The sequence below is a fragment of the Sceloporus undulatus genome, chromosome 6, assembly GCF_019175285.1.
Source record: "Sceloporus undulatus isolate JIND9_A2432 ecotype Alabama chromosome 6, SceUnd_v1.1, whole genome shotgun sequence".
In the NCBI taxonomy this organism is placed as follows: domain Eukaryota; kingdom Metazoa; phylum Chordata; class Lepidosauria; order Squamata; family Phrynosomatidae; genus Sceloporus; species Sceloporus undulatus.
The window spans coordinates 109,951,552-109,977,479 of NC_056527.1; the positions used below are offsets into that span (position 1 = coordinate 109,951,552).

The window sequence follows — 25,928 nt, forward strand, 5'->3', positions numbered from 1 at the left end:
TGCTTGATCATCTCTCATGGTTCCACAAACACACTGAAAGTCAGGTGGGGAGTTGGTTAACAAACCTCACCTCTACCAGAGACAAGTCAAAGATGCAATCCACAAGGAGTGTTTTGCTAGTCATTTCCAATTTACAGCAACCCTTTAGTGGGATTTTCTAGGCAAGATTTGTTCAGAGGCGGTTTGCCATTACCTGCCTCTGAGGCTGAGAGATTGTAACTTGCCCAACATCTACATTATTTTAAATTGATCAGGCTGATTTTATTGTACACCTCCTGAGACCTTTAGATAGAGGGTGAGATATAAATAATTTAAAGAAATAAATACTACTTCCTAAACTGCATATCCCATTTCTGTAGGAAGCTGCCATGATAGTTAAAGTGGAATAAAAGCACTGTAATTGTGTCCAGTGCTGTCTGACCAAGATTTATTACTAGTGCGAGGAGCTGACTTATGTCCTTCACAAGCAAGCAAGGAAATACAAAGAGAAAATGTTGTTTGGCAGTATTACCTTGTAATAACTGTGGAACAACACCATTCTACAAGTTAAGGCGTCATCCATCCTTAACCAGTGTGGGCTTCTGGCATGCACACTTGGGTTTATGGTTCATACTTCATTGCTTAATCATCTCTCAAGGTACCATAAACACACTGCGAAACTCTGGGTGGAGCGTCAGTAACAAACCTCACTTTTAAGAGAGACAAGTCAAAGTGCAAAGCACATGGCATCTAGCAATGCCTCACCCCCATAAAAACAACAAGATGCTGCAGGTTTGCTTTCCAAATCATTGTGACTAAATAACGGCCATTGTGTGGAAGCCAATTGTTGGGAAAAAGATACAGATTTCTCTGGCAAACCTGTGAACCTGTCAGGAAAACTGCATTTGACAGCTTGGTGCAGAGTGCTGGCCTGGGATCTAGGAAATCTGGGTTCTAAACCACACTGAGCCATTAAATTTACTGAATGTTACCAGTCTGATCACATCCCGATCAGGGCCTGTCCTACCTCAACAGGTTGTTGTGAAACTAAAGCGGGGAAAAGAAAAGCCATTTATGTCACCTTAAGGTCAAGAAGAAAAGGATATGAACGTAACTAAGAAAAAATGAAAATGAAAACTTAGAACAGATAGAAAGCACTATAAGCTGAAACCATCTTAGCTTGACCGTCTCTTTAGGGATCTCACATGGGCTGGTGGCAGAGTTCAGGAAAAATATGTCTTTGGACTATAGATCCCAGCATCCCTCATACACCCAGGCCATGCTGGCTGAGGGATTCTGGGAGTTATCATCCAAAATATGCCGCTTCCCTACAAAATACTACATACAAAGAAGGCATGGTTGTTAAAACAGAGTGAACTTGTAGACATGAGCAAATTCTCTGTGCTGATTAGGAAAAAAACCATTAGTGACTTTAAAAAAGATAGGAAAGCCCTCTGACTTTTTGCGAAAAAAAGAAAACAACTTTGTAACTGTGGGCTTTAAGAGTTATTTATTTATTTAGTAGGAGTTGGTTATCAGAAGAAGCATACAGTGTAGTTTAAGAGGGATAGGTTCATTTATAGTAGAAGAACTTATAATCGCCAAAAAGAAAGTCGGAACCATTTTTCTATTTTTTGTTATCTCAGTTTCTGTATAGCTTTCTCTACATCTTTGATGTTCCTCTGCTTTTTGCTATTCTTTCTATTCTCTTTCCTAATTTTCTATATTTGAAGTTGTTATTGTATTTGTTAAAACCTTCATAAATATCCTTTACAAAACAAACTAAAAAACTAAATGTAACTTTCCCCAGCTCTAGAGAATGCTCTACTACCAGACAGGAAAGCATTTTGCTTCCAGCATGCATGCTTTTCTTATGTATTTATAAATAAATCAACATTCTCTATCTCCAGATCTGGGCTTCTGGAGTATTGCCGACTAGATAATACTGTGCTTGGAACTTCTTGCCCTCTTGCATAGTATATAATCAAAGCTTTTATAATCAAAATACATTTCCAGAAAATTAAGTGCTCATTTTAAGTAGGAAGAGATGACAGAGTTCAATTCAGCCATAAACAGACAGTCACTAAGTCTAGACTAAGGAGGGTGGGTTAGTTGTTTAACCTAAGCAAATGTTATAAAAGCAATTTCCACATGCAACACAAACCTAGAGATGTACAGTCGTCCCTCCTGATTCATGGACTTGGAGTCCATGGTCTCACCTGTTTGCAGATGGCATGTGGGGAGGGACAAAATGGTGCGCGTGCCTGAGGCACGTGCGCAGGAGTGCACCACCATTGAAATTAATGGTGACTCCAATATTGGCAGTTTTCCAGATTCGCTGGGGGGGGGCGCGAACAGATCCCCTGCAAATTGGGAGGGACGATTGTATATCTTCTAAGACATAGCTAAGCTCAGTAATGGCCCATACTAATAACAGAGTACAATAAGACATCATTATGGTTACATGATGGTTGTTTCTGTCAGAGGAACTGATAGCAAGGGAGGCTGTGAACCCCACTCACATTTCAGTTGTTGTTGTTGTAGTAAACTGCCCTTGAGTTGGCCCTGATTCATGGTGATCCTGTGGATGAGACACCTCCAAGACCCGCTGTCCTCCACTGGTCTGCTAAAATCTTGCAAATTCAGACTTGTGACCTCCATGATTGAGTCTATCCATCCTCTCTTTCTACTACCTTCTACCTTTCCTAGCATTATTGTCCTTTTTAATGAGCTGTGCTTTCTCATGATGTGGCCAAAGTAAGACAGCCTCAGTTTGATCAACTTGGCTTATAAGGTGCTTTCAGGCTTGATCTGTTCTAGGACCCAATTGTTTTGTCTTTTTGATGTCCATGGTATCCACAGCATTCTTCTTCGGCACCATATCTCAAATGAGTTGACTTTCTTATTATCCGCAGTCCCCACTCTGATTAATGTTTGATCCAAGGTACGGGAACTCTTTATTTCAATTTCCTCATTGTGTAGGTTGATCCTCTGTGGTCATTAATTTTGTTTTCTTTATGTTCAGCAGTAAGCCTACATTTGCATTTTCTTCCTTAATAGTTGTTCCATGTCTGTGATGTTTTCTGATAGTAGTATGGCATCATCCGCATATCTTAGATTGCTGATGTTTCTTCCTCCTACAGTCACTCCTTCTTCTGAGTCTAAACCTGCTCTTCATATGCTATACTTTAAAAAAAATTCCTGCAGGCATCTGACTAACATCTCCAATTGTTTTTCCCCCTCCTGTTTGGTTTGTAACATCTTGCCTGATAAAGAAGCCCATGGAGTTTCAAACGTTTGCAACAAGTATATTGTGCATTTCGGTTGGCCAATAAAGGTATCACTGATTGATTTTTGTTTGAATTTTTTAAAAAATGTATATCACAAATTCCTGACCTCAGAATTTTAAAATTCTGATTGTATTTCTTTTGCAACAATTTGGACCCTGGTCTCCAGAGTCATAGTCCAACTCTCAAACCGCTATACCACAGTGACTCACTAAATATACAGTACTATCTGCTGTTGTGTGCCCTCAAGTCATTTCCAAATTACAGCAATCCTAAGGCAAACCTATGACATGTTTACTCTCATCACTCATATATTTCTGTTATGAGGCAATGCTAAGTAAAACAAAAAATTAATGAAGGCAATAAATGTCCATCTTTCCCACGTGAAACTGAAAATAATTAATGGAAAAAATTAAAGACTTGGCAAATATAACTTATATTATACATTTTTATAGCAACAGACTTATCAGCTTGCCCAAGATGGAACTGATAAAAGAGCCATGGATATGAGAGCCAGATTGGTGTATTGCTTTAAGAATTGGACTATGACTGAAGATCAGGGTTCAATTCCCTGCTCAGCCACGGAAACCCACTGGGTGACTTAGGGTGGCCCCCAGGAAACTCCATGATAGATTCCCCTTAGAGTTGCCACAAGTTGGAAACAAACTGAAGGTGCACTACAACAACAAACATGTATTCTGCATAGCAGTAAAATGCAAATCAGGTTTAGAGAGCATCCACAATTTTGAAAGTAAACCACAAACTTGATCTAAAATTGTTAAAAGACCATACCTGTGAAATGAAAAGATGGAAACACTCTTTAAGAAAACACTTCAGAGCAAAACCAGAGAAAAGCAGCAGCCATTTACAGATTCAGCGGTTAGCTAGCAGCAAACCCATATCTCCTTCTGATCTACCATGTGTGCGTGTGTGGTTATATTAAAAAAAGTGTGTGTGTGTGTGTGTGTGTGTGTGTGTGTGTGTGTGTGTGTGATGGTGATCTCTTGTGTGTGAGCTTCCACATACCGAAGGTAGAAGGAAATGAGAAAGAAAGGAAGCGTAATCTCACAAATGAAATTACTACTCATTTCCCTTAAAGAAAACATTACATCAGTTTACAAGCACGTACTTTTCCAGAGCATTGAAAAATAACCTTTTGAATTACAATTCCCAGAAACCCCCCCAGCCAGCATTCTGGGATTTGTAGTCCAAAAAAGTATATTTTTCCAAGTTTGGTATACAGGGCTCTGATGGGGATGGACTGGTGACTCTAGAGCTGAGTCTGAACACACTCTCTCTCCAAAGTGCTGAACCTATTTTGCACGGCTCCTTTAGAGTTTGGATTAAAACCCAAAGTAGATTTGCAACCAATTTGCCATGGCAGCTATTTCTGCTATTGCTCAACAAACAGGTAGGTTCTTCTGCTCCTAATTATTTTGTTTTTACACCTTCCGAACACACCCAAAAAAGCTAAAAAGGAACACGTCCTTAGAAAGATCTCTAATCCTACCATTGGGCAAAATGAGGCGGCTGCCCCAGGGAGAAGATATGTCCAGCATGTCTTGTTAGGAAAATACTGTTCTGCCAGCACAGCAGAAGAAAAATCCAATGGTTGCTATGGTCAGCTTATACATAGGCTGCATCCATACTGCAATGATAATTCAGTTCAACACAGTTTTAGGTGCCATGGCTCAATGCTATGGAATAGTTAGAATTGTAGTTTGTTTTGGCACCAGAGCCAAATGGCTCACCCAACTACAATTCCCAGAATTCCATAGCATTGAGCTATAGCAGTTAAAGTGGTGTTGAACTAGATTGTTTCTGCAGTGCAGATGTAGATGTAGGACTTTATCACACACAGGCAAATTGGAGGCACACTGGTTAAATCCTGTGCAGAAACGGGATTTTAAAATTCACTTTTGCAGGTTGTTTTTCAGACGCGTTGGCATCAATGAAAAATAATGCGACATTAATCCAAACACAAAATCAGCAAAACACACTCCTTTTTAATTTTGGGAAGTTTCCAAAAGTAAAAAAGAATGAGTTTTGATGACTTTGCATTTGGATTAATATTGTGTTATTTCTCATTTATGCAAATGTTGTCTGAAAAACTACCCGCTTTTACGGGTTATTTCTCATTTCTGCTTGGGTTAACTCCGAGCGTCATGTGAAAAACAACCCACATTTGTGGGGTTTTCCCCCCACTTTAAATCAAATTTGTGCATGGGATCCATCTCGTGTGATAAACTCCATAGAAAGAGAAAGAAGGCTTGATGTTGTCCTTTGACTCAGGAAGCAAAATATCTTTGTTAACTCCTTTTTTGCGGTTTCACAAAATCCTTTCGCACTTTCGTTATAATATCATGTTTACCACCCCAAAAAGGCCCCCCTCTGGAGCATCCGACAATGATAAATCAGACCACATACCAAAAACAATTATTTGACCGAAGCATTTTTCAAAACAAAACAATAGCAAATTACATCAGCAATAAAAAGAGTGAGCCAAAGTCTTCGCTCCTAAGCCTCTCAAAATAACATTTGAAAGAAAGCCTTAAAATGGCCTTTGAGTTGACCTAAGACAGGTATTGACGTAATATAGGTGTTGGCACTTAATGAATTCACCATATGGCTAACACTGGCCAGATCTGCCACAAGAAAGTTTGCTGCCTGAAGCAGAACAGGAAATAGCACTCTTCACTCCATCTGGAAAAATCAAGGTGCCCAGTGCCTAAAGCCTGCCAATTTCTTTTGGCAGAAGAGGAGGAAATCCCCATTAGCTCCCTAGCAGCTGAAACAAAACAATAAGACAAGAAAGAGCAGTGCACTATTGTAATGAGCTGGACCTCTGCTATTAGGCAGATAGGTTTGGGAGTCCTTGCTAGCATCATGACCAAACATTAACAGCTGTCTAGAGGTGTAAAAGAATTAACTTGTATGAGGCTGCATCTGCACTACAGAAATACTCCAGTTTGGTAGTTTTCTGTGGGTTTTTCAGACTGTCTCTGAAGATGCCAGCCACAGTTGCAGGCGAAATGTCAAGAATAAATTCTTCCAGAACATGGCCATACAGCCCGAAAAACCCACAGAAAACTATGGATGCTGGCTGTGAAAACCTTCGACTTCACAATCCAGTTTGGCACCACTTTAATTGCTATGGCTCAATAGTACGGAATTCCAGGGATTGTTGTTTTGTGAGGCATTTAGCCTTCTCTGTTAGAGAGCTTTGGTGCCACAACAAACAACAAATCCCAGGAGCCCATTGCATAGAGCCATGGCAGTTAAAGTGCTGTCAAACTGCATTATTTCTGCAGTGTGGATGCAGCCTTAGTGACCTTGTTTGATACTTGCTGCATTGCCTTTGCAGCTTGAGGCTGAGAAAAGATAGGAAAGCAGAGAACAGAATTTTCCTCTGTTGCTAACCTGCTTGCACAGTTCATAGTTGTTGGTGGAGAGAAAGAAAGGCTGCATCCGCGCTGCAGAAATAATCCAGGATGACACCACTTTAACTGCCACAGCTCAAGACTATGGAACCTCTGGTGCTCCAACAAATGACACTTCCCAGAGCTCCATAGCCTTGAGCTCTGGCAGTTAAAGTAATGTCAAAATAGATTATTTCTGCAATGTGCATACAGCCCGAGAGGTCACACGTGAACACTTTCTTTGTTTGCTTCTATACTAGATAATCCTTGAGAGGCCATCTTCCATGGGCCATTATCTTGTGGGGGGGGGGATACACCCCAAACCATATTTCCAGGGAAAGAAAATTTGATTTCTGTGAAGTGATAGCTTGGGTAGAATTAGTCTACACTGACTGTGAGGTGAAGCTGGACAACATAAGTGAAAGGGCTGGATTACTTCTCTGCCTTATATTATTGCTGCAGCATTTGTTGTTCTTGTGTGCCTTTGAGATGTTTCTGACTTATGGCCACCCTAAGGCAAACCTATCACGGGGGTTTCTCGGCAAGATTTGTTGTGAGGAAGTTTTGCCTCATTCCCCTGAGGCTGAGAGCATGTGACTTGCCCAAGGTTACCAATAAAACGTATGCTATGACAATAACATGCATAAGTTTTCAAAACCCAATGAACTCTTGGGGAGGTATGGAAGTTCTGGAACAAGACAATTATTGTATATACTCATGTACCAGTTTAAAATATTTTGGTTAAAACATTGACCCTAGAACTGGGTCAACTTATCTATGGATCAATGTAAGTACTATACTTTAACTCTTATCAAAAAAGAATCATCTCCTGGTGAAAGGAGCACCTCAAAGAAGCACTGACCCACTTTACTCTCTCATCCATCCAGCCTTTAGGGTGAGCACAAACAGTTATGCCTGCCAGGATTTTGCAAGTTCTTTGGCATTGTTTTCCTTTGCTTCATCCCTTGCATCCTTTCTTACATGCTCCTATGTTTTACCTTCAATTTATCCATGGGTCATATAAAAATCCATAATTTTGGCCCACAAACTTGCCTTCGAGTTCATGTATGAGGTCAACTTATAGCAAGTACAGTCTTCCCTCCATATCCACCGATTCTTTATCCATGGATTCAAGCATCCGCAGCTTGAAAATATTCCAAAAAAGTATAAATTCCAAATAGGAAACCTAGATTTTGCCATTTTATATAAGGGACACCATTTTACTATACCATTGTATTTAATGGAACTTGAGCATCCATGGATTTTGGAACCAAACCCAAGTGGATAACAAGGGCCCACTGTATATATGGCATCCTTTAAGGAAACCCAAACCTGCAGCTTGTGGCATCTCATCTTATCCTGTCTGATGGTAAAACCAATCCTGAACATATTCTCAGGAAGATTAGCAGTGACTGAGGCCAGTGGAATCTATACCTTCACCACTACAACTCAAAAGGAGCACATTCCACAACCCACCTGCTGCAACCAAGAAGTTCTCACATGCATATTGCACATGTCCATTTCACGTGCCCATGCAGTGTAGTCCAGTTGTGCCCATGTGATGTCTGATGAGGGGACATGGTTCAGGGCCTCAGATACTGATCCATGGGAGCTGGAGAAATAATCGACCTTGGCATGGCATTAAGCTGTTTTTAGGTTTTGTTTCCTTTTTGTTGGAACTACCTCCTTGGCAAGCTTCACTATGACATTTAGTTGTGATTTTGGTTTGATGCCATGTGAAAAGATTTTTGTTTGCCCATACCATTGTAACACTCCTTTCATTACTGTTTGTATAAGACACTCTGCCGCGGTGATTCTCAACCTTTGGCCATTGAGAAGTTTCAGACTCCAGCTCCTAGAAGCCCTGAATATTGGTCATGCTGGATCAAGCACCTGGAGATTATAATCCAAACCATCAGCAGGGCAGGGGGATTCAGTGGGATTCATTGCTGGGATTCAAACTACTGGGATTCAAAGTGGAAACAATGTTTTCCAAGATCGTCTGAATTCCATGTGGCACAATAGCACAGCCTACAAAACCTACAGCTGCTCTTTCCCCAATAACCCAAAAGACTCCTTTCTCCAGTTGTGTTGTGATCTTTTTCCAAAAGAAACAGTGATGCTGTCATTATCTTTTTTAAAGAAAATAATTTTTAAAACTTACTGCAGGTAACTATTTTTCTTATTACTTCTAAGCTCTGAGTAATGGTGTGGTTGACATGTCAATGATGTTAACATTTTATTTCATGACAATGTGATGCTATGCCACATTTACTTTTGGATTTTATGATTTATTTATTTTCTGCTTCAAGCTGTTCCAAGCAGCCTGTCGGCATTCTAAAACAAAATGTATGTTTAGCCCAGAGAGTTGGAACAATACTATTGTCACTCAGAGACAGCCCCTGGTTTATTCTGGCAGCTGCATTTAAAACCTACTGAAGTTTCAAAATACTTTTTAAAGGCAGTAACACACAGAGTGTAGGGCAGGGATATAGATATCATTTTATCAAAGCTGACTGTGGACAAATCCAAACTGGCAGCATGGCACACTCTCCAACATTTCACAGATGAAAACCAGGACACATGTGGCAAAGCAATATCAGGCTATGGTAAAGATGGAAACAAGTTATGAATAAGGAAAACTAGACAAGGTATGAGAAGTTCCAGAAAACTGGATTTACCTGAGCCTACTAGAAAGGACAAGATTCTTCTCCCTCCTCTCCTCTTCCTCCACTGAGTTAATTAAATGCAAACTCCTTTTGCACTTTAAGCTCAGTTGAGTAAGTTGACAAAAGCAGAAAATGGGAGGAGGAAAGAAAAACATTTCAAAACCAGTAGAAAAAGTGGGGTGACAGAGGATTCACTGACAAATCAGGACAGCTGGAGGATATGCCATGGCCCACATTCATATCATGCTATGAAATTCTAATTACGTACTAGGTTTACTACATCTGTGGGGGTGGCTAAAAGTCTCTTGCCTGGCTTGTTGGTCTTCCCGACCATCCTTACACCCTGCTGACTCCTTGCTGGGATTCTTTGTTGCTCCTGACTCCTTCTGTTCCTGCCTTCATCTTTGTTCTTTACCTGCTCACCAGCCCTGAGCCATTTTCAGATAATGAAACTGGCAATTAATCCCAGTTCATCCTCATACCTGTCTTTGCTGCTTACTTACAAAACCTACTTCTGGTCCTCTTATCTTCTGCTGCCCGGACTGTACCTTGCTCCCATGACCTTGGTATTATGATGCACTTGCACCTCCATGCAACAAATGAGAGGCAGCCTAGGGCTTGGCTCATAATGGCATCATGAAAGACCACTGGAAAATGCAAGTGGGTGAGAGGAAATGGTCATGAATGAGCTGTTTTGACACCTGAAGGAGTTCCTTTTCCTATGTATGCCTGCACAAGGACAGAGGTGTGCTGGAGGGGCTCACCTCTATCCCTGGGGCAAGACACAGTGGGAGGATGTGGAAGGGACTTAGTCTGCCGTGTAAGATTGCCATTTGTTCCGGAAAACCAGAAAAATCCCAGATCGAAGGGACTAAAAAATATCCCCAGCCAGCTGAGCCAGTTGAAGCAATAAATCCTGGATACCTCCTTCATTGCAGGCCAATGGATAGATTAAAATGTGGCAGTGGCAATGATGGAGATAACTGTGCAAGACAACTGGCACTGACAAGAGCCTCATCCCACCCTGCAGATTCTGGTTGCTACTGCACCAATGTAATTTTGCCACCATAGTCTCCCATTAAATTTAAACTGTGATTGTGTCTGTAATACCAAATTATAATTGGCCACAGAGAACCCAAAAAGATATATACCACTATTATTCAAAGATGCATTTACAGGGAAAAAGTGTTTTGCTACATACTCATTTTGCATCTTCTGCATCATTAACAGAGCATGAGAAGAACAAGAGCATGTTTTATCAAGCAGGAGCTGACTGGAATGTAATTTGCTGACTTTCAGTAACTCAATAGCCACATTATTCGTTAATTAATGACTAGGCCCTATGCATGGATTCCTGGGCACCATGAGCAACCTTTAAGAATCCCTACATTTTTTTCTATTACTATGCACTCAGAGAAAAAAAGGAAAGACATCAAACCCTTAAGAGTGGGCAACTGCTATCTATCAAGAGTGTCCCAAGAACTGTGGCAGCCAAAGGAGTTGCCCAGGTTGCCTTGGTAGATGGGCCAATTATTCCACTTCAATCTGGCCTCCTTTCTGCCTAAATGCAAATGGATCAAATGATGGGAAATTGGTGTTCATGTTCCTGGTGCTGTGACATTCCCAATGTCGGAGTCACAACAAACAGAATCCTTAGTACTGGTTTTTGTACTAATGTCACTCATAAATTGTAATTCCTTTATATCACTGAATGTAATGGCAAGAGTTGTGATGTAAACAATTAGGAAAATTATATTATATGTTTAAATTACAATATCATATGCAAAGCTTAAATATATTTACATATTTCTCCTCTCACTGAGCATCATCCCACTCACCATCTCTTCAGCATTTTAAAGGGACGGAGGCGAACCAACAGCCTTTTTCTGCGAAAAAGACTGATTTTGGGAAACAGTAGTATAACCCCCCTAAAGTGTCACCTTATGCAGCCTGTACCCTCTCTAGTGATGCCCCTGAGTTGGAAACCAAATTGATGCCAAATAAGAACAACAAGCATAGGAAACAACATTTGATGCAACAGGTTACAAGTGTAGACTTGGTATCAAAAAGTACTCTTAGCAAGTCTCCCTTCACTGGACTGGTAGCCTGGAATCACTGAAATAATAATGTTTAGAGTGATGAACTGGCTCATTCACTCATTCACTCTCTTTCTTTCTGCCTAACCTATCTCACACGTGAAGCTGGAGAGTTACATATGCCACCTTGAGATAATCAGAGGAAAGGCAGGATATAAATACAATAAAACAACAACAACAGAAAAAAGAAACTTGAACTTTATTAATTTTTATACAGTCCATGGGTGCCAAAGTGCCCAGGGGTACTGAAGGGAATGCTACCTGATATTATGGATGCAAGCCGACTTGCAAGGTTCATAGTTGGCTGCTGCTTCAAAGCTAGCAGAAGTATTTTGTTTTTTAAAGCTCCACCCTTGAAAAGAATGACTAAACAAATTAGATCGATACTAGAGCTGCCTGTACCCTACGTATAAGGTAGCTGCAATTAAGAATATGAGGCACAGAAAGTTGAATAACAAGATGCTTATGTTATCAAGTGCATTCAGATCCTTATTAGAGGAAACCTGAGACAAATTAGTCCAGTGGTTTCACGTTATTGTTGTTGTTGTTTACCTTTAAGTCATTCCTGACTTATGGCGACCCTAGTGCAAACCTATCACAGGGTTTTCAGAGAGGGTTTGCCTTTGCTTTCCTATGAGGCTGAGAGAGTGTGACTTGCCCAAGATCACCTGCTGGGTTTCCATGGTGAAATAGGGATTCAACCCCTAGTCTCCCAGAATTGTAGACCAATGCTCAAACCACCACACCAAGCTGGTTTCATACAGGTCACGTGAAACTTTTTGCACATGGGATCCTTGACCTTGATCCTTGAAACCAAAAAGATTAAGGAACAGATAGAAACCTTAAGGAAAATAAAATATATTTATGTAATATTTATTATTTAAAACAGATAACATTTAAAGAGTTTAATGAGATTTCTTTAACAGGGCAAAAGTACTAATTTTAAGGCTGCAACATTATGTCTATTAACCAATTAAAGAACTTGATTTACTCTGCAAGCAAATAAAACAGTTCAGAAGGGGAGAAACATTATATATTGTATATGCAAATACCATTTTAGAAGCGGTATTCCCACTAGTTCAAGAGAGCATAAAAGCGAGGAGAAATGCCAACAGCATTCCCACTGGTGTAAGAGAGAAAGAAAGAGAAGAGATATCCTAGAAGAGGCCATCTCACCAATGCAAGGGAAAGAGAACTAGTATACCAGAAAAGGCATTCTGAATTGTGTGTGTTTGTGTAAGGTAGTGGGTGGAAGAAGCCTCATTGTTGGGAAGCATTAAAAATGACCAACACTTGGACAGTTCAGGATCAACTATAACTGCCCATCAACTATAAGGGCCAACAGCTCCAAAGCTTCATTTAGGACAAGCATTTATATGTTAAGGGAAAATAAACTATATGTTGGCTTAACTTGGAACAAATGGCCCTAGTTTTGTATTATGATTTTTTAGATGTTTTAACTCTGACTTGGACTCTATCAGCCATTTGACTGTTTGTTTTGTTTCATCTGTTCTGTTTAATTTGATCATAAAGTATCCTGGAATTCCCTTTGAAATAAAAGGGCAGGCTACCAAATATTTGGTATCAATGTATGTTTAGTCTTAAAACTGAGCCATGTAAACAAAGGTGGGAAGGAGGACTGTTCCAAAAATGGTTTTGTTCTGGTAGTGTTGGAAGGCTTTGGCAGAGAGGTTCAAGAAATGTCAGTCCAGAGTACAGGAAAAGATTTTTTTAAAGGTTTTTTTTAGCCTTAGACTGAGAAATAAAAAGCGATAGCACGAACCACTCCAAAAGGAGGAAACAAGCCTTGAGTAACTCAAATACTGCATACTAACCAGGACCAGTCCTACCATGCTATTTGTTTCGTATGGCATGACTGAAAGGAAGGGCAGAAGAGGTGAATGCACTAACTGGTATCTGAATGGCACAGCAAGACTTTTAAAAAGTTGTGTTAAGGCTGACCAGAGATGAGGAGGAGACCATATGATGGCAGCTGGTGGCTTCCATGAGAATGGGTTATTGCACTCCAAATTCTAGTTCAAACTTTAAAGGTGCTAGAATTCAAAGATATAGCTGTGTTGGTCTGTAGAATAGTATGTAGAGAGATCTTGTAGTGCCTTTGAGGCTAATTAAAGAAAGGAGTTGGCAGCATGAGCATTTGTAGACTTAAGTCTACTTCCTTCCTGCTTTCATCTGAATGCATCTGAGGAAGTAGACTTAAGTCTATCACACACAATTGCACAAATAAAGTGATAATGGAAATGCATTGTCACTGAAATTCCAAAAATAAAACGATGTGTGTTAATGCTTGTTTGTGACCACTTTATTTGTGGGTTTTGTGCAACATCGTTTTGCGTAATTACGGTATGCCATTTTTCTGGGATATTTACAAGATAAACTCCCAATCATCTTTGTGTGATAAACTCCTTTAAGTGATTTGAGAGAGACCCTCAAGAGTTTCCATCTAACAACCAGCATGTTTTGGCTGAATCCATGATCAGCAGCTGGCTTTGGGGCCATGTGCACCTTGACTTGCGTGAGAGGGAAAGGCACCACTTGGGCTTCATAATGTCTTGGGTCAGCTATATGAAGCCTGCTGAATGTAACTCCTCCTTCTGCTTTTATGTCTGGAACACACCCAGCAGCATTCTCTGTGGTTGTTCACCACCACAAGTGTCACATGAAATGACAGAGTCTGGTCTGTTACTTATCACGGTTAAGGAACCACTGATAAGCTTCTGCAATATCCTGGATTTCCCAAGGACACAATTTTAAACCTTCATGTACTTCCATATTAATGGGAGCAAAATAGCTACAAAGAAGTTGGGGTGGTTTGTTTTTAGCTGTTGTGCCTATTTATCACAACAATAATATCATTATAAAATAAACACTGTTCTGACTTTTTAGGAAATACACTTGCAAAAGAATGCTGCCAGCAGTCCCCATGTTGTTGTGTCCCTTCAAGTCATTTCTGACTTATGGTAACTAAGGCAAACCTATCATGGGGTTTTCTGGGCAGAATTTGTTCTGAGGGGGTTTGCCCTTGTCTTCCTTAGGGCTGAGAGAGTGTGATGTGCCTGAAGTCACCTGGTGAGTTTCCACAGATGAGCAGAGATTCGAACCCTGGTCTCCCAGTGTCCTAGTCCAACACTCAAATCCATACACCATATATCCCTGGAAACATCGGACACTGTCTTATATTGAATCTGACCATTAGTCCACAGAGCTCAGTATCTCTGCAGCAGCTCTGCAGATGTCAGGCAGGATGCTTACCTCGAATCCTGGTGATCCCTCATATGGCGGTCTTCTATACAAGTATTAACCAGGCCTGACTCTCCTTAGGTACTGAACTCAAATAAGATTGATTCATCCACGGTGGTATGACATCTGTTGATTTTATGCATGTATTTTTCAGAGCTATCTGTTTAGACAATCAGTATTTCTTTTTTTAAAACACACTGACCACTCAGTTCATCAATGAAAATTTGCAACACTAAAAACTAGATATTCTAACGTTGCAGTTCAGATATCTTTAGGCAAAATCAAACGGTCCATCTCAAGCAGACCAGACCCAGTGAATCAAATAAACTTTGATCACTATGAAATTCCCATTGATTCAACAAGTCTGATGAAGTGGAGATAATTGGATTTAGACAGTTTAAAAAGTTACAGAGAAATAGCAGGAATTTCTGACAGCTGCACAGTCAAACTGTTCTATAAAAACCAAAACCCTTTCAAAAATCCCCAAAATATTAACACACTTCACTTTGAGCTTGAAGGGCCCGTCTCCAGACAATTCTCAGACGCATACCAGAAAGAATAATTTCCTGTTTTCTTTTTTAGACTCCTTTCAATTTGAAATATGTAAAGCATTTCGAAAGGAAAGAGTAGTAGAAGAAATAATCTTCCTTTAAGTAACGATTTTGTGCTTTTTCTGAGACACAACGGGTTTATGCATATTGTGCTTTTGTATATATGTACGTATCTAGTGCCAGCTTTACAGAGGGAGGCTTGGGCAACAAGAAAGATCTCTGCCCCATGAAACTTGCAAACTAAAATGTTTAAATTATTAATATTATTTCTCAATACCCGTTTAATGTTGGAACAACAGGACATGGCAGAAGGAGAGCGTATCTAACAACTGCTATTTTAAAAACAATGAGTAGATTTTAAATACAACAAACAGCATGTGGGTAATTGATTTTCTACGTTGGAAGCACATAATATTATTTTAAAGAAAATAGTCTACTGGGAAATATTTAAAAAATCATTTTGTGGGTGGAATGTTCAAAATTACAGTTGTTAACATTTAGAATATCGAGGGCGAGTGAAAGTCAAACTGGGAGCTATAGCAAGTTCCCCTGGGACTTCCACCCTTCCTTGTCTTTGGGCCAAAGTCATGAATGCCTCAAATTTCTGATCCAGAGCTGCGAATAATTGATGTGAGATCAGCTGTTTGTTCATAGGCAGCCTTATGTTCCCATCCCAATGACTTTCATTTAATATTACCGTACATATTTGATAATACATCATGTCAAGGGCAGGTTTTGGGGCCAGAATTATGGATTTTTATATGATCCATGGCTATGGCCTGTGGTCGGACACCACTTGACAACCTTGTCAATGGGGAATACCTTTACCTTTACATGGCTAAGTCAAGGGTAAAACAAAGGATGGAAAGGACAAAGCAAAGGAAAATGATGCTAAAGAAGTTACAAAATTCTGGCAGGCATAGCGGTTTGTGCTCACCCTAAAGACTATACGGATGAAGAGGTAACTACAGTAAATGGTGGCTGTGCAATATGGGTAGGAGGCAACCAGACATCAGTTGGGGCTAAGAAAATACACACATGGTTTTTTAAAAAAGGATGACAAGGCAAAGAAAAGAAAATAGTGACATGGAAGATTGCCACACACGGCTTTTATACCATTATTTCATTGGGAGGGAAGGGGACTCAGCAATGCTGATCGCATGACATAACCTCCTACCCAAGTTGTTCTGTCCCCCAGCCATCCCTTTTTATTCATGGGGGAAACCCGTGAATGAACTGGCAATCGCGCAATGCCGTGGGTGCAAATAGTCATTTGTGGGGCAGTTGTGCAATTGCCAGTCATGTGATGTGAGTGTCCGCTCCTGACAAACATATACAAATGTCTTATCCAAATCCTCATTATTTCCCAGAGCATATTCAACTTGAAAGCCAACTCCTTTTCAAATGCACTTTTCACAGCTGACAGCCCTAGAAGAAATGGAAGAAAATGGTTCTTAATTTTCTACCTCTTGCCCCCCAGAGTTCTCACACAGCTTTTCCGGCATCCCCTCCCCACATAGGTCTTCGTAACATCGGGAGGTTTTCTTTGGAGGGCTTAGCTCTGCTTAAAGCAGTGACAACCTGTGCCCAAAGACCAGTCATCATATGTGCCTTTCTTGTCACTTGTTAAGTTTCTCATTCCCAGATAGCCTAACTACCCTCTGCACATACAAGGCCAAGTTGTCAAGATCACCATCTACCAGGTACAAGAAAGGTGCAAGCTTCTGGATATTGTTGGACTACAACTCCCATCATGCTCAACAATGGCTAGCACAAAGTGGGTTTTATTTATGTCCAACAACACAGGGAGAATGGCATGTTCCCCACCCCTGTTATAGATGATTTGCTATGCTTTTTGCTTCGGTATGTAGAATAATTGCACTCTGCATGTGCCCTGTTCCTCTGGTCCTAGATCTTGTGGTCAGCTTGGCAATATGTAGTTAGCTTAAGTATACTTTTCTTATTTTCAGTGGTTGCTTTCTATTTCATAAAGTGTATTCTATCTGTATATAGTTACCCCTCTTCCCTGCTCCTGGAAGCCAAGATGACTGAACTGAGACTGTCATACTTTGACCACATTGTGAGAAGGCACAACTCACTGGAAAAAACAATAATGCTAGGAAAGGTGGAGGGATGTAGAAAGAGAAGAAGACTGCATGCTAGACAGATGGACTCTATTAAGGTCAGGAGTATAAATGTGCAAGACCTAAGCAGAACAGTGGAGGACAGGGAGTCTTGGAGATGTCTCAACCACAGGGTCACCATGTGTCGGGATCAACTTGAAGGTGGTTAACAACAAGCATGGCAATGCTTCTAAACTGAGGGATGAGGGACCTTGCGGCATCTCCATATAATTCTGAAGTAGTCGGGAGTATCATAAAACTAGAAAAACGGAATCTTATAGATGTAAACTGTTTATGTATAAAGGATGAGTGAACAGATGGATTTGGGCTTAGATTAAAGAGAAAGGGTGGAGATCTAATAAAAAAAACCTGGCCTTGAGTTAAGAACAAATGTGAAATATTTTTCCAAATAATTACATGGGGAACAGGAGGGATTTGTGGTGCTGAAGGCTTGGATTCCATTTGACCGATGCAAAATGGTGGCACAGAACATTCATGAACACTTTTATAGCTCAGGGAACAAGAAACAGATTGAAGACAGTCCAGCTTCAGTGAGGAAAGCAAATGTTGTCATCTCAACTGGGATTAAACTTTTGGGACATGAAGGTAGAGGAAAGGGCAAGAAAAGGAGCAATGAGACAGCTAAGATGAAGAACTAGAGATGACTGATGGAAAGGATGACTGCCAGAACTGAGAAACAACTTGAGAGTAAGAAAAGGGAGATGGGATGCCTTAATACCCTAAAGGCACCAGATCCTATCTGATCTTGGAAGCTAAGCAGGATCAGACCTGGTTGATACTTGGATGGGAGACCAGCAAAGAATACCAGGTGCTTTAGGCTATATTTCAGAGGAAGGAACTGGCAATAACCACCTCTGAGTATCCCTTATCTAAGAAAACTCCATGAAATTTATAGGGTCACCATAAATCAATGTGCAAACACACAGAGGGAGATGGAGATTACAATTATGCAATGGCAGAAATATGCAAAGTTTAGAAAAGAAATTTTTGAAATGGCTCTTCTCAGGTTCCTCTCAGCATTGCCAGTCCAAAAAAACCCCTAACAGTTCCAAGTTCCAGGAAGACTTAAATCTTCTTCTTTTGAGGCAAGGATGAGCTCCCCTTATGTCAGACTCGGAGGACAAGGTGTCTAGAAGTCTCAAAATAACCATTGGTACATAAGATGGGAAGTTTCACATCTGTAAAAGGTAACATCAGAGACAGATCTTAGCCTTTCCAAAACCACATCAGGCAAACCTAGTCTAAGTTTTATGACTACATTGCCCACATTTCAGACTGATGAGGGCGATGGATTTTTTTCTGAAGTAAAGCCAGAAATATGTACTGTGTGCATTTTAATGCTGAAGAATGCTTCTACTTTTAGAATATGAATAACAACTCCCCTTCAGAGAACCCTGACCTCTACATCTCTGCTATGTTTCAGTCTTGGAAGCAAACTATAAAGCAACTACCATTGCCATTACAGCAAAGATGGAACAGACCACTTCCAAAAATGCATCCTCAAGGGTTGGAGCCTAAGAAGCTGCATTACTCAATTTGGAGGAATTATTTTCTTGCACTATATACATTACTTTCTTTATGGCATGCTGGCTGGGGAATCTGGGAATTCTAGTCCAATAAAGCCCTTTTCCTAGGTCTACATCAGACCATTTAACACAGTGGTTCTCAAAGTTTGAGAAAGAGTCAGCATGGTTGTAGTGGTTTGAGCATTGTACTACAACTCTGGAGACCTGGGTTCCAATTCCCACTTGGCCATGGAAATCCACTGGGTGGATTTGGACAAGTCACACTCTCTCAGCTTCTGAGGAAGGCAATGGCAAACCTTTGAACAAATCTTGCCAAGAAAATCTCTTTGGGTCACCATAAGCCAGAAATGACTTGAAGGTGGATGACAACAACATTTCCAAGTCTGGTCTTCCAGACCCTTTGCGTGTCAGCTCCCAAAATCCCTAACTATTTGCCATGCTGGTCAGGGAGCTGAAGGTTATAAGGAGAACCACCGACTTGAAACAACAGATTTCCCCAGTATAATTAACTAACTCTTCACTGATAGCAATAAAGAGTCTCAATCATAGGATGGTCTTAATGTGAGGGACTGAATTAATTTAGGTGTGAGGAACCAGGGGCCTTTCTGATGTTGGATTTCAACTCCCATCAGCCCCAGACAGCATAACCAATGATGGGTGCTGGAGTATACCACAAGTTCCTCCACCCCTCCTTGAATTATCACTCCTGCCTTTCCAGGTCACACAATATATATACCCAACTCTTTTCCAGGCAGGCATTCTCTGAAGATGCCAGCCACAGATGCTGGCGAAACGTCAGGAAGAAACTCTTCTAGAACATGGTCACATAGCCTGAAAAACCCACAAAAACTATAGTAATTCTCAAACTGTGGCCCACCAGGTGTTTTGGACTTCAGCTCCCAAAGGCTTTAGCCATCTTGGCCAATGGTCTGACATTCTGGGAACCTTAGTCCAAAATACCTGGAAGGCCAGTTTTTGAGAATCACTGGTTGGAGGATGATAGGAGTCAGAATCTAGCACACCTGAGTAATGCCCCCATTGGGAAAGGGCTCAACTAACCTAATGTACAAGCAAGTATAAATGAGCCCATGCCCCACTCCAAACCTAAAACAGACACTACAGGAATCATACTCTATAATTAGATCGTGTGGTTTACAAGAGCTCCAGCTGGGGCCTTTTTAATGTGGCTAAACGTATGAGCTGCACAAATTTGGCAAGATCACTTGTCAGCTCTTACCTCTGCTTGTCTGGGCTTGTGCCACAAACATTTTATTAGAAAGAGCCTTAACGTGATGGCAACAGACCAAGATAAAAACAAGTGTCGATTCAGCTAAAAGCCCCTTTCGGCAAGGCTTAGCACAAAGCAGTGTGTTTTCAAGGGCAAAAATCTGGGAGCCATTGACACTAGAGAATTATACCACTACGATTCCACTTTTAACAGCCATGGTTCTGTCCTACGAAATTCTAAAATTGCAGTTTAGGGAGATGAACTACATTTAGAATTCTCTGCCCGGGAGTTCTAGTGCCCCACCAAAATGCAAGCCCCAGGGCTTTTTAGGATGCAGTTACGGCAATTAAAGTGGAATGATAGTCATATAATTGTAAAACGTGAACAGGGCCCTGAATTCTTATTGTATATACTCAAGTTGCAAGTGAGAGCCGCTAGGGGTTAAGCTCTCTGCAAAGAGACTTACTGGGCAGAGCTTGGAATAGTTAATTTTTGGACTACAATTCCCCTAATCCCCTGCTCAGCTGACATGAACTGGCTGAGGGTATTAGGAGAATTGTAATCCAAAAAAGGTAGCTGTTTCAAGCTCTGCAGAAGAGGCTGTCCTTCCTTTTAATTGCACTGGGGCAAAAGAGCAAGGCTGCAGAACCACGTTATCATCTGTTTTACCTTGGACTGGCGCCACCTCAGTAGGGAGGCACCTTTACAGTACTTAGTTTGGACATTTCAGATCAAGGCCAGAAGATAAGGATACATTTCGATGCCTGAGGTTTATCAAGGCCAGGCTAACTATTTTTCGTCCCATTAGAGAGAAAAAGCAGGATATAAATAAAATAAATAAATAACTTGGCAGGAGAGGCAGTAAAATCCTTCATCCACTTCTTCCATTCCTACCATTAATATATATATCCAGGAAATCCTTGACTTCTTGTTGCCTTATGACCCCCCCCCCCTCAAAAACCCAGGCTGCCTAGGATAATCCTAATGGTAGGATGGCTCTGAACAAGAGGCCCTCAGCTCCACAAGAGGATTCGGAAAACAAGGGTACATTGGACACATCCAGGTTAACACAGGAGATGATGTGTCCGACTGCCAGTTGACACTTTCCAGAATTGAAACTCTCTCCAGCTGCCCCTTTGACCCATGCCAAGTGATAGGAAGAGCAGATGGCTATAAAACATGACACCTCTCTGGATCATTTCCCTATGTAGCTCACATTTGATGAGAAGCAAAAGGAAAACAAGGTTTAGCAGAAGTGGAACCAATGCACCTTTTGTCACATTTGCTATTGTTGCATATTGTTGCTAGTAAAGCTTTGTGTAAAATGGGGCCAATCCGCATGGGAAGAGCGAAACTACAATAACAGCATTCTGAAAGAGAAGCCACTGAACAAAATGTCAAGGGATCATCTTAAATATCAGGTAAACTGAGCCAAACTGGAATGAGGGCAGAAACGCAGGTCACAGTTTTAACCCAACCTCTGATTTCAGCATTTGGCAAAGCTGCCACCTGCTTGGTTTATGGCTAATCTATCCCACAGGAATCAGTTTTACACTGCAAGAGCTTTGCTGTAACTCAGGGAGAGTGCCTCTGAGCACCTGCAGAATCTCTTTAAATACAGTCTCCAAAAGCATCATTTCTGAGATTTTTGGAGCTCCAGTGATGCATTCCTCAATCTTTTGACAGTTATATGAGGGAAGAGTCTTTATTAGAAAGGGAAACTAAATTCCCCAGCACTGGCAATCTTTTAAGATTGTGAAACACACACAAGGTTCATTCTGCATCAGTGTGTGTGGAAAAGTTAAAACCTTTTTATTAGGTTTGTTAGGATCAAGCTGAATTTTTTGTTGTTGTGTGGCTTCAAGTCGTTTCTTGAAGACCCTAAGGTGATCCACCAGTTCATCACACACCCCTCTCTGTTTCCCACAATACAATCTAATATTCATATGATTGTCTGCTCTCCTGAGCCAGTGTAGCATAGTGGTTTGAGCAATGGACTATGATTCTGGAGACCAGGGTTTGATTCCCGCTAGGCCATTGATGGCAAACCTTTTAGAGACCAACCTGCAACCCAAAACCCATTTATTTATCACAAAGTGCCACATTCCTCTGGCTTTCTAGTAACAAACTCTGTCAAACTCTGTGCTGGAGTAACACCATGCGTGCCCACAGAGAGGGCTTTGAGTGCCCAGTCTGGCATGCATGCCATAGGTTTGCCACCACTCCTATAGGCCATGTAAACCCACTGGGTGACTTGGGCAAGTCACACTCTCTCAGCCTCAGAAAATGGCAATGTCAACCCCCCTCTGAAGAAACTTGCAAAAAACAACAACAACAACCCCACGACAGATTCACCTGAAGGTCTGGTGGAAATGACTTAAATGACACAACAACAACAACAAACTCTCCTTGGCTTTAGGCAACAACATTTCTCCTTCCTAAACAACTTGGAGGCACAAGGAGAAGACTCTCCTTGACTATGCAACTGCCTTTTTCTTTCCTTTTCCCACAATGACCATTTTTAAAACTGAACATGTCATCTCATCTCCATATACACAAGGTTTTGAATTTGAATTGACATTCTCACACACAAACGGCTTCTGTGGTTCCTGTCTGTGGACTCGCCACTCCAAACATGCATCTGAGGAAGTAGGCTCAAGACTATGAAAGCTCATGCTACCAGCTTCTTTCTTTCTCTTAGTCTCAAAGGTGCTAAAAGTTCCCTTTGTATACTATCATGGGGGTTTCTTGGCAAGATTTGTGCAGAAAGGTGTTGAGGGTGAGATAGTATGACTTGCCCAAGGGCACCCAGTGGGTTTCCACAACTGAGCTGCAATTCGAACCCTGGTCTCCAGAAACCACTATTCCACACTGGCTCCCATACTATACATAATTGCATATTTCTTACCCCTTATGATTTGCTTTTCACCATGTTTTCCCAGTTTAGACAACTTGAGAAAAGGTTAAAGCAGAGGTAAGAAGAAGAAATATGTACGAAGACGGATTAATTTAGTAGACTTTTCAGACAAAAAGAAACTAGGAAGTCATAAGTTCATCTTTTTTATTCTATTTTTTATTTGTCGTTGTTGTCATTGTATGTATAGTTTATTTGTCGTTGATATCTTTTGTTAAGTGTATTATATGGATTGTGTTAATGTGGAAGATTTTAATTATGATAAATAATAATAAAAAATTAAAAAGATCTCATTTTGTGATGTATGTGTTTGCAAACTGAAAAATAGTAGCAGGAAGGCTGCTTAAACCCTCACCCTTCCTTACATTTCTTTGTTCAAAATCAGCAACTACAAGCTGCTTTTCTCCCACCAGGAAAAAAATAGGGACCTTTGAGCTAGAAATTAAAGAAAGTTTCACACCGTGCACCAAGACAGGATGCCTTCAGGTGGAGGCACTGGGCTTGTATCAATATCGTAAAGAAACAGCACACTCTGACTAGCCTTGGCTGATAAGAACGGAGTGCTCCAGAAGCCTTGGCCAATAATAACTGAATGTGCCAGGAGATAAATCTTGGGCCTATCAAATATAAGTAGAAGGTCACCCAATGTTCTCATGACACACACAAACACACAAAAATCAACACACAGGTAGAGACTGAAAATGCTAAGTAGCACCCCCACAGTTATCATGGAATGGCAGTACGTGACGTATGTTGTGCAAGGTATCTGGCCCGATATTTATCAGTGAAGAGCCAGCGTGACATAGTAGTGGTTTGAGCATTGGATTATGATTCTGGAGACCAGGGTTCGATTCCCGCTTGGCCATGAAACCCACTGGGTGACCTTGGGCAAGTCACATGCTCTCGGCCTCAAGGGAAGGCAATGGCAAAGCTCCCCTGAACAAACCTTGACAAGAAAACCCACATGACCTTAGGGTAACCATAAGTCAGAAATGACTTGAAGGCACACAACACACATACACACACATTTATTGGTGTAACGATGGCCATCTTCCTTTGTTCTGAGCATATAAAAGCACCAGCTGTATATAGTGTGCATTGCTTTACAATCCCTTCTACTCACTGTGTAGTAAAATAAAACTTAGTTGGATCTCCATCCCGGTACGTTCTTTTGCTGGGCAAGGCACACAAAGCAGATGGACTCAGAGTTGGCTTGGGACAACAGACCGTCTACACGGCTGAGTATCCACCAAGTTAGTAAACTTGGATTTGGAGCATGGCAGTTCTGATAACAAGTGGCACCAGGGGTGCGGGGACTTTCATTAATACATTTTCCTCCATACAAAATATCTCTGCATACATCAACGATTATCCAGGAAAAGGGTTGATGAAAACTAGACTTTAGTAAAGGCCAACAGCTGCTGCTGTAAAATAACTATAGATCAGACCAAGGACTCTATATGGCATCCTCCACCAACCACAGAATTTTGCAACTGGATACACTTGTCTCTCCACATTCGCTGGGGTTAGGGGCACAGGACCCTCGTGAAAGTGGAAAAACCAGTCAGTCAGTGGGTTTACATGGCTGAGCCATATAATATCTCTTAAGTGTCTAGGATTAGAAATTACCTCTCCGGAAAGCAAAGCTGTCGACGGAAAGGAGACAGCAACATTTCTGGACACCTGGGTTCTCTTTACACAATAAAGTAGAGCAATCCTCACCTACTTGTGCTCTCTATCTCTCTCACACACACACCTCCAAATAACCACAACAGGATTGTGTGACTATTTTTGGGCTTCTGGGGGTCTTCTGTGCCTCTAAGCTGCTGTTTGACAGGTTGCGATAATTCAGCTGGGGCAGCTTTTCTTTTTCTACTCTTAATGCAGAAATGCAGCACACTTTTAAAACACACACACATCTTGCGGTGTTCCCACCCAATAAAGAGGATGCCAACTTCAAACCCTGTGTGTGTGTGTGTGTGTGTGTGTGTGTGTGTATATATAAACTGGATTGTGATTTGTGAAAGCTGAGAGTCAGCTCTAGTAACATTTTCCACCACTGCAGAGCTGAGCCGGCAACACAAAACAGCTGATTTGTCACGTTTGGAAGATTAAACTCCATTTATAAACACACATAGACATACACACATCCCTGCTCAGATGTCGGAAAATAAAGCAACAATCCTTGTAGTTTCTTGTGCTGGATGCCTATCTCTTTCTTTTTTAAAGATGGGATGAAAACTCCTGTCCTTAAATCCCAGGAATGTATAGCATGGGGCCCTGGCAGTTAAAGCAGGGTCAAACTGCATTCATTCTGCAGTGCAGATGCAGCCTTAAACTCATGCTTCTTAGTCCTGCTCCAAGTGGAGAAGGTTTTGGTATTGTCTCCTGGACAGAGGGTGTTGCAATGTAGGACATGTCCCGGACAGGAAAGTTGAAATGTAGGGCATGTCCAGGAAAAGGAGAACGCCTCTGGTCGCCCTGATGTAGGACTTTCCAGAAAACATGGAGGACATGACCAAAATAAAGCTAAACACATCCATAGAAAGATTAAACTCATGCTTCTTAGTCCTGCCTCAAATGGAGGACTTTTTGGAAATGCCTCCTGGACAGAAGGTTGAAATGGAGGGCATGTCCTAGAAAAGGAGGACGCCTCAGGTCACCCTGATGTAGGACCTTCCAGGAACAAACAAACAAAAAAGTAGGACTCGACCAAAGCAAAGCTATGAACCCTCATCGAAAGATCAGATGCATGCTTCTTACTCTTGCTCCAAGTGGAGGAGGGTTTGGGAATCCCTCCTGGATGAAGGGGGGTGAAATGCAGGACGCGTCCTGGAAAAGGAGGACGTGGCTG

At 41.2% G+C, this 25,928-nt stretch overlaps 2 protein-coding genes across 4 annotated transcripts in view; both read right to left on the minus strand.

The window, feature by feature from the left end:
* PRSS8 (serine protease 8) overlaps positions 1-25,928 on the minus strand; it is a 687,619-nt gene that overhangs the window by 412,630 nt on the left and 249,061 nt on the right. The gene's annotated exons all lie outside the window — the stretch shown is intronic.
* HSD3B7 (hydroxy-delta-5-steroid dehydrogenase, 3 beta- and steroid delta-isomerase 7) overlaps positions 1-25,928 on the minus strand; it is a 54,774-nt gene that overhangs the window by 28,600 nt on the left and 246 nt on the right. The window contains exon 1 of one of the 3 annotated variants that reach the window (XM_042472879.1): positions 9,664-9,860. The exons of 1 other annotated variant lie outside the window; for it this stretch is intronic. In XM_042472879.1, the coding sequence (XP_042328813.1) occupies positions 9,664-9,688 (25 nt within the window). In that variant the 5' untranslated portion in view covers positions 9,689-9,860. Of the gene's footprint in view, positions 1-9,366; positions 9,524-9,663; positions 9,861-25,928 lie in introns of those variants that run through there. One more of the 3 variants, XM_042472880.1, reaches the window with a different exon arrangement.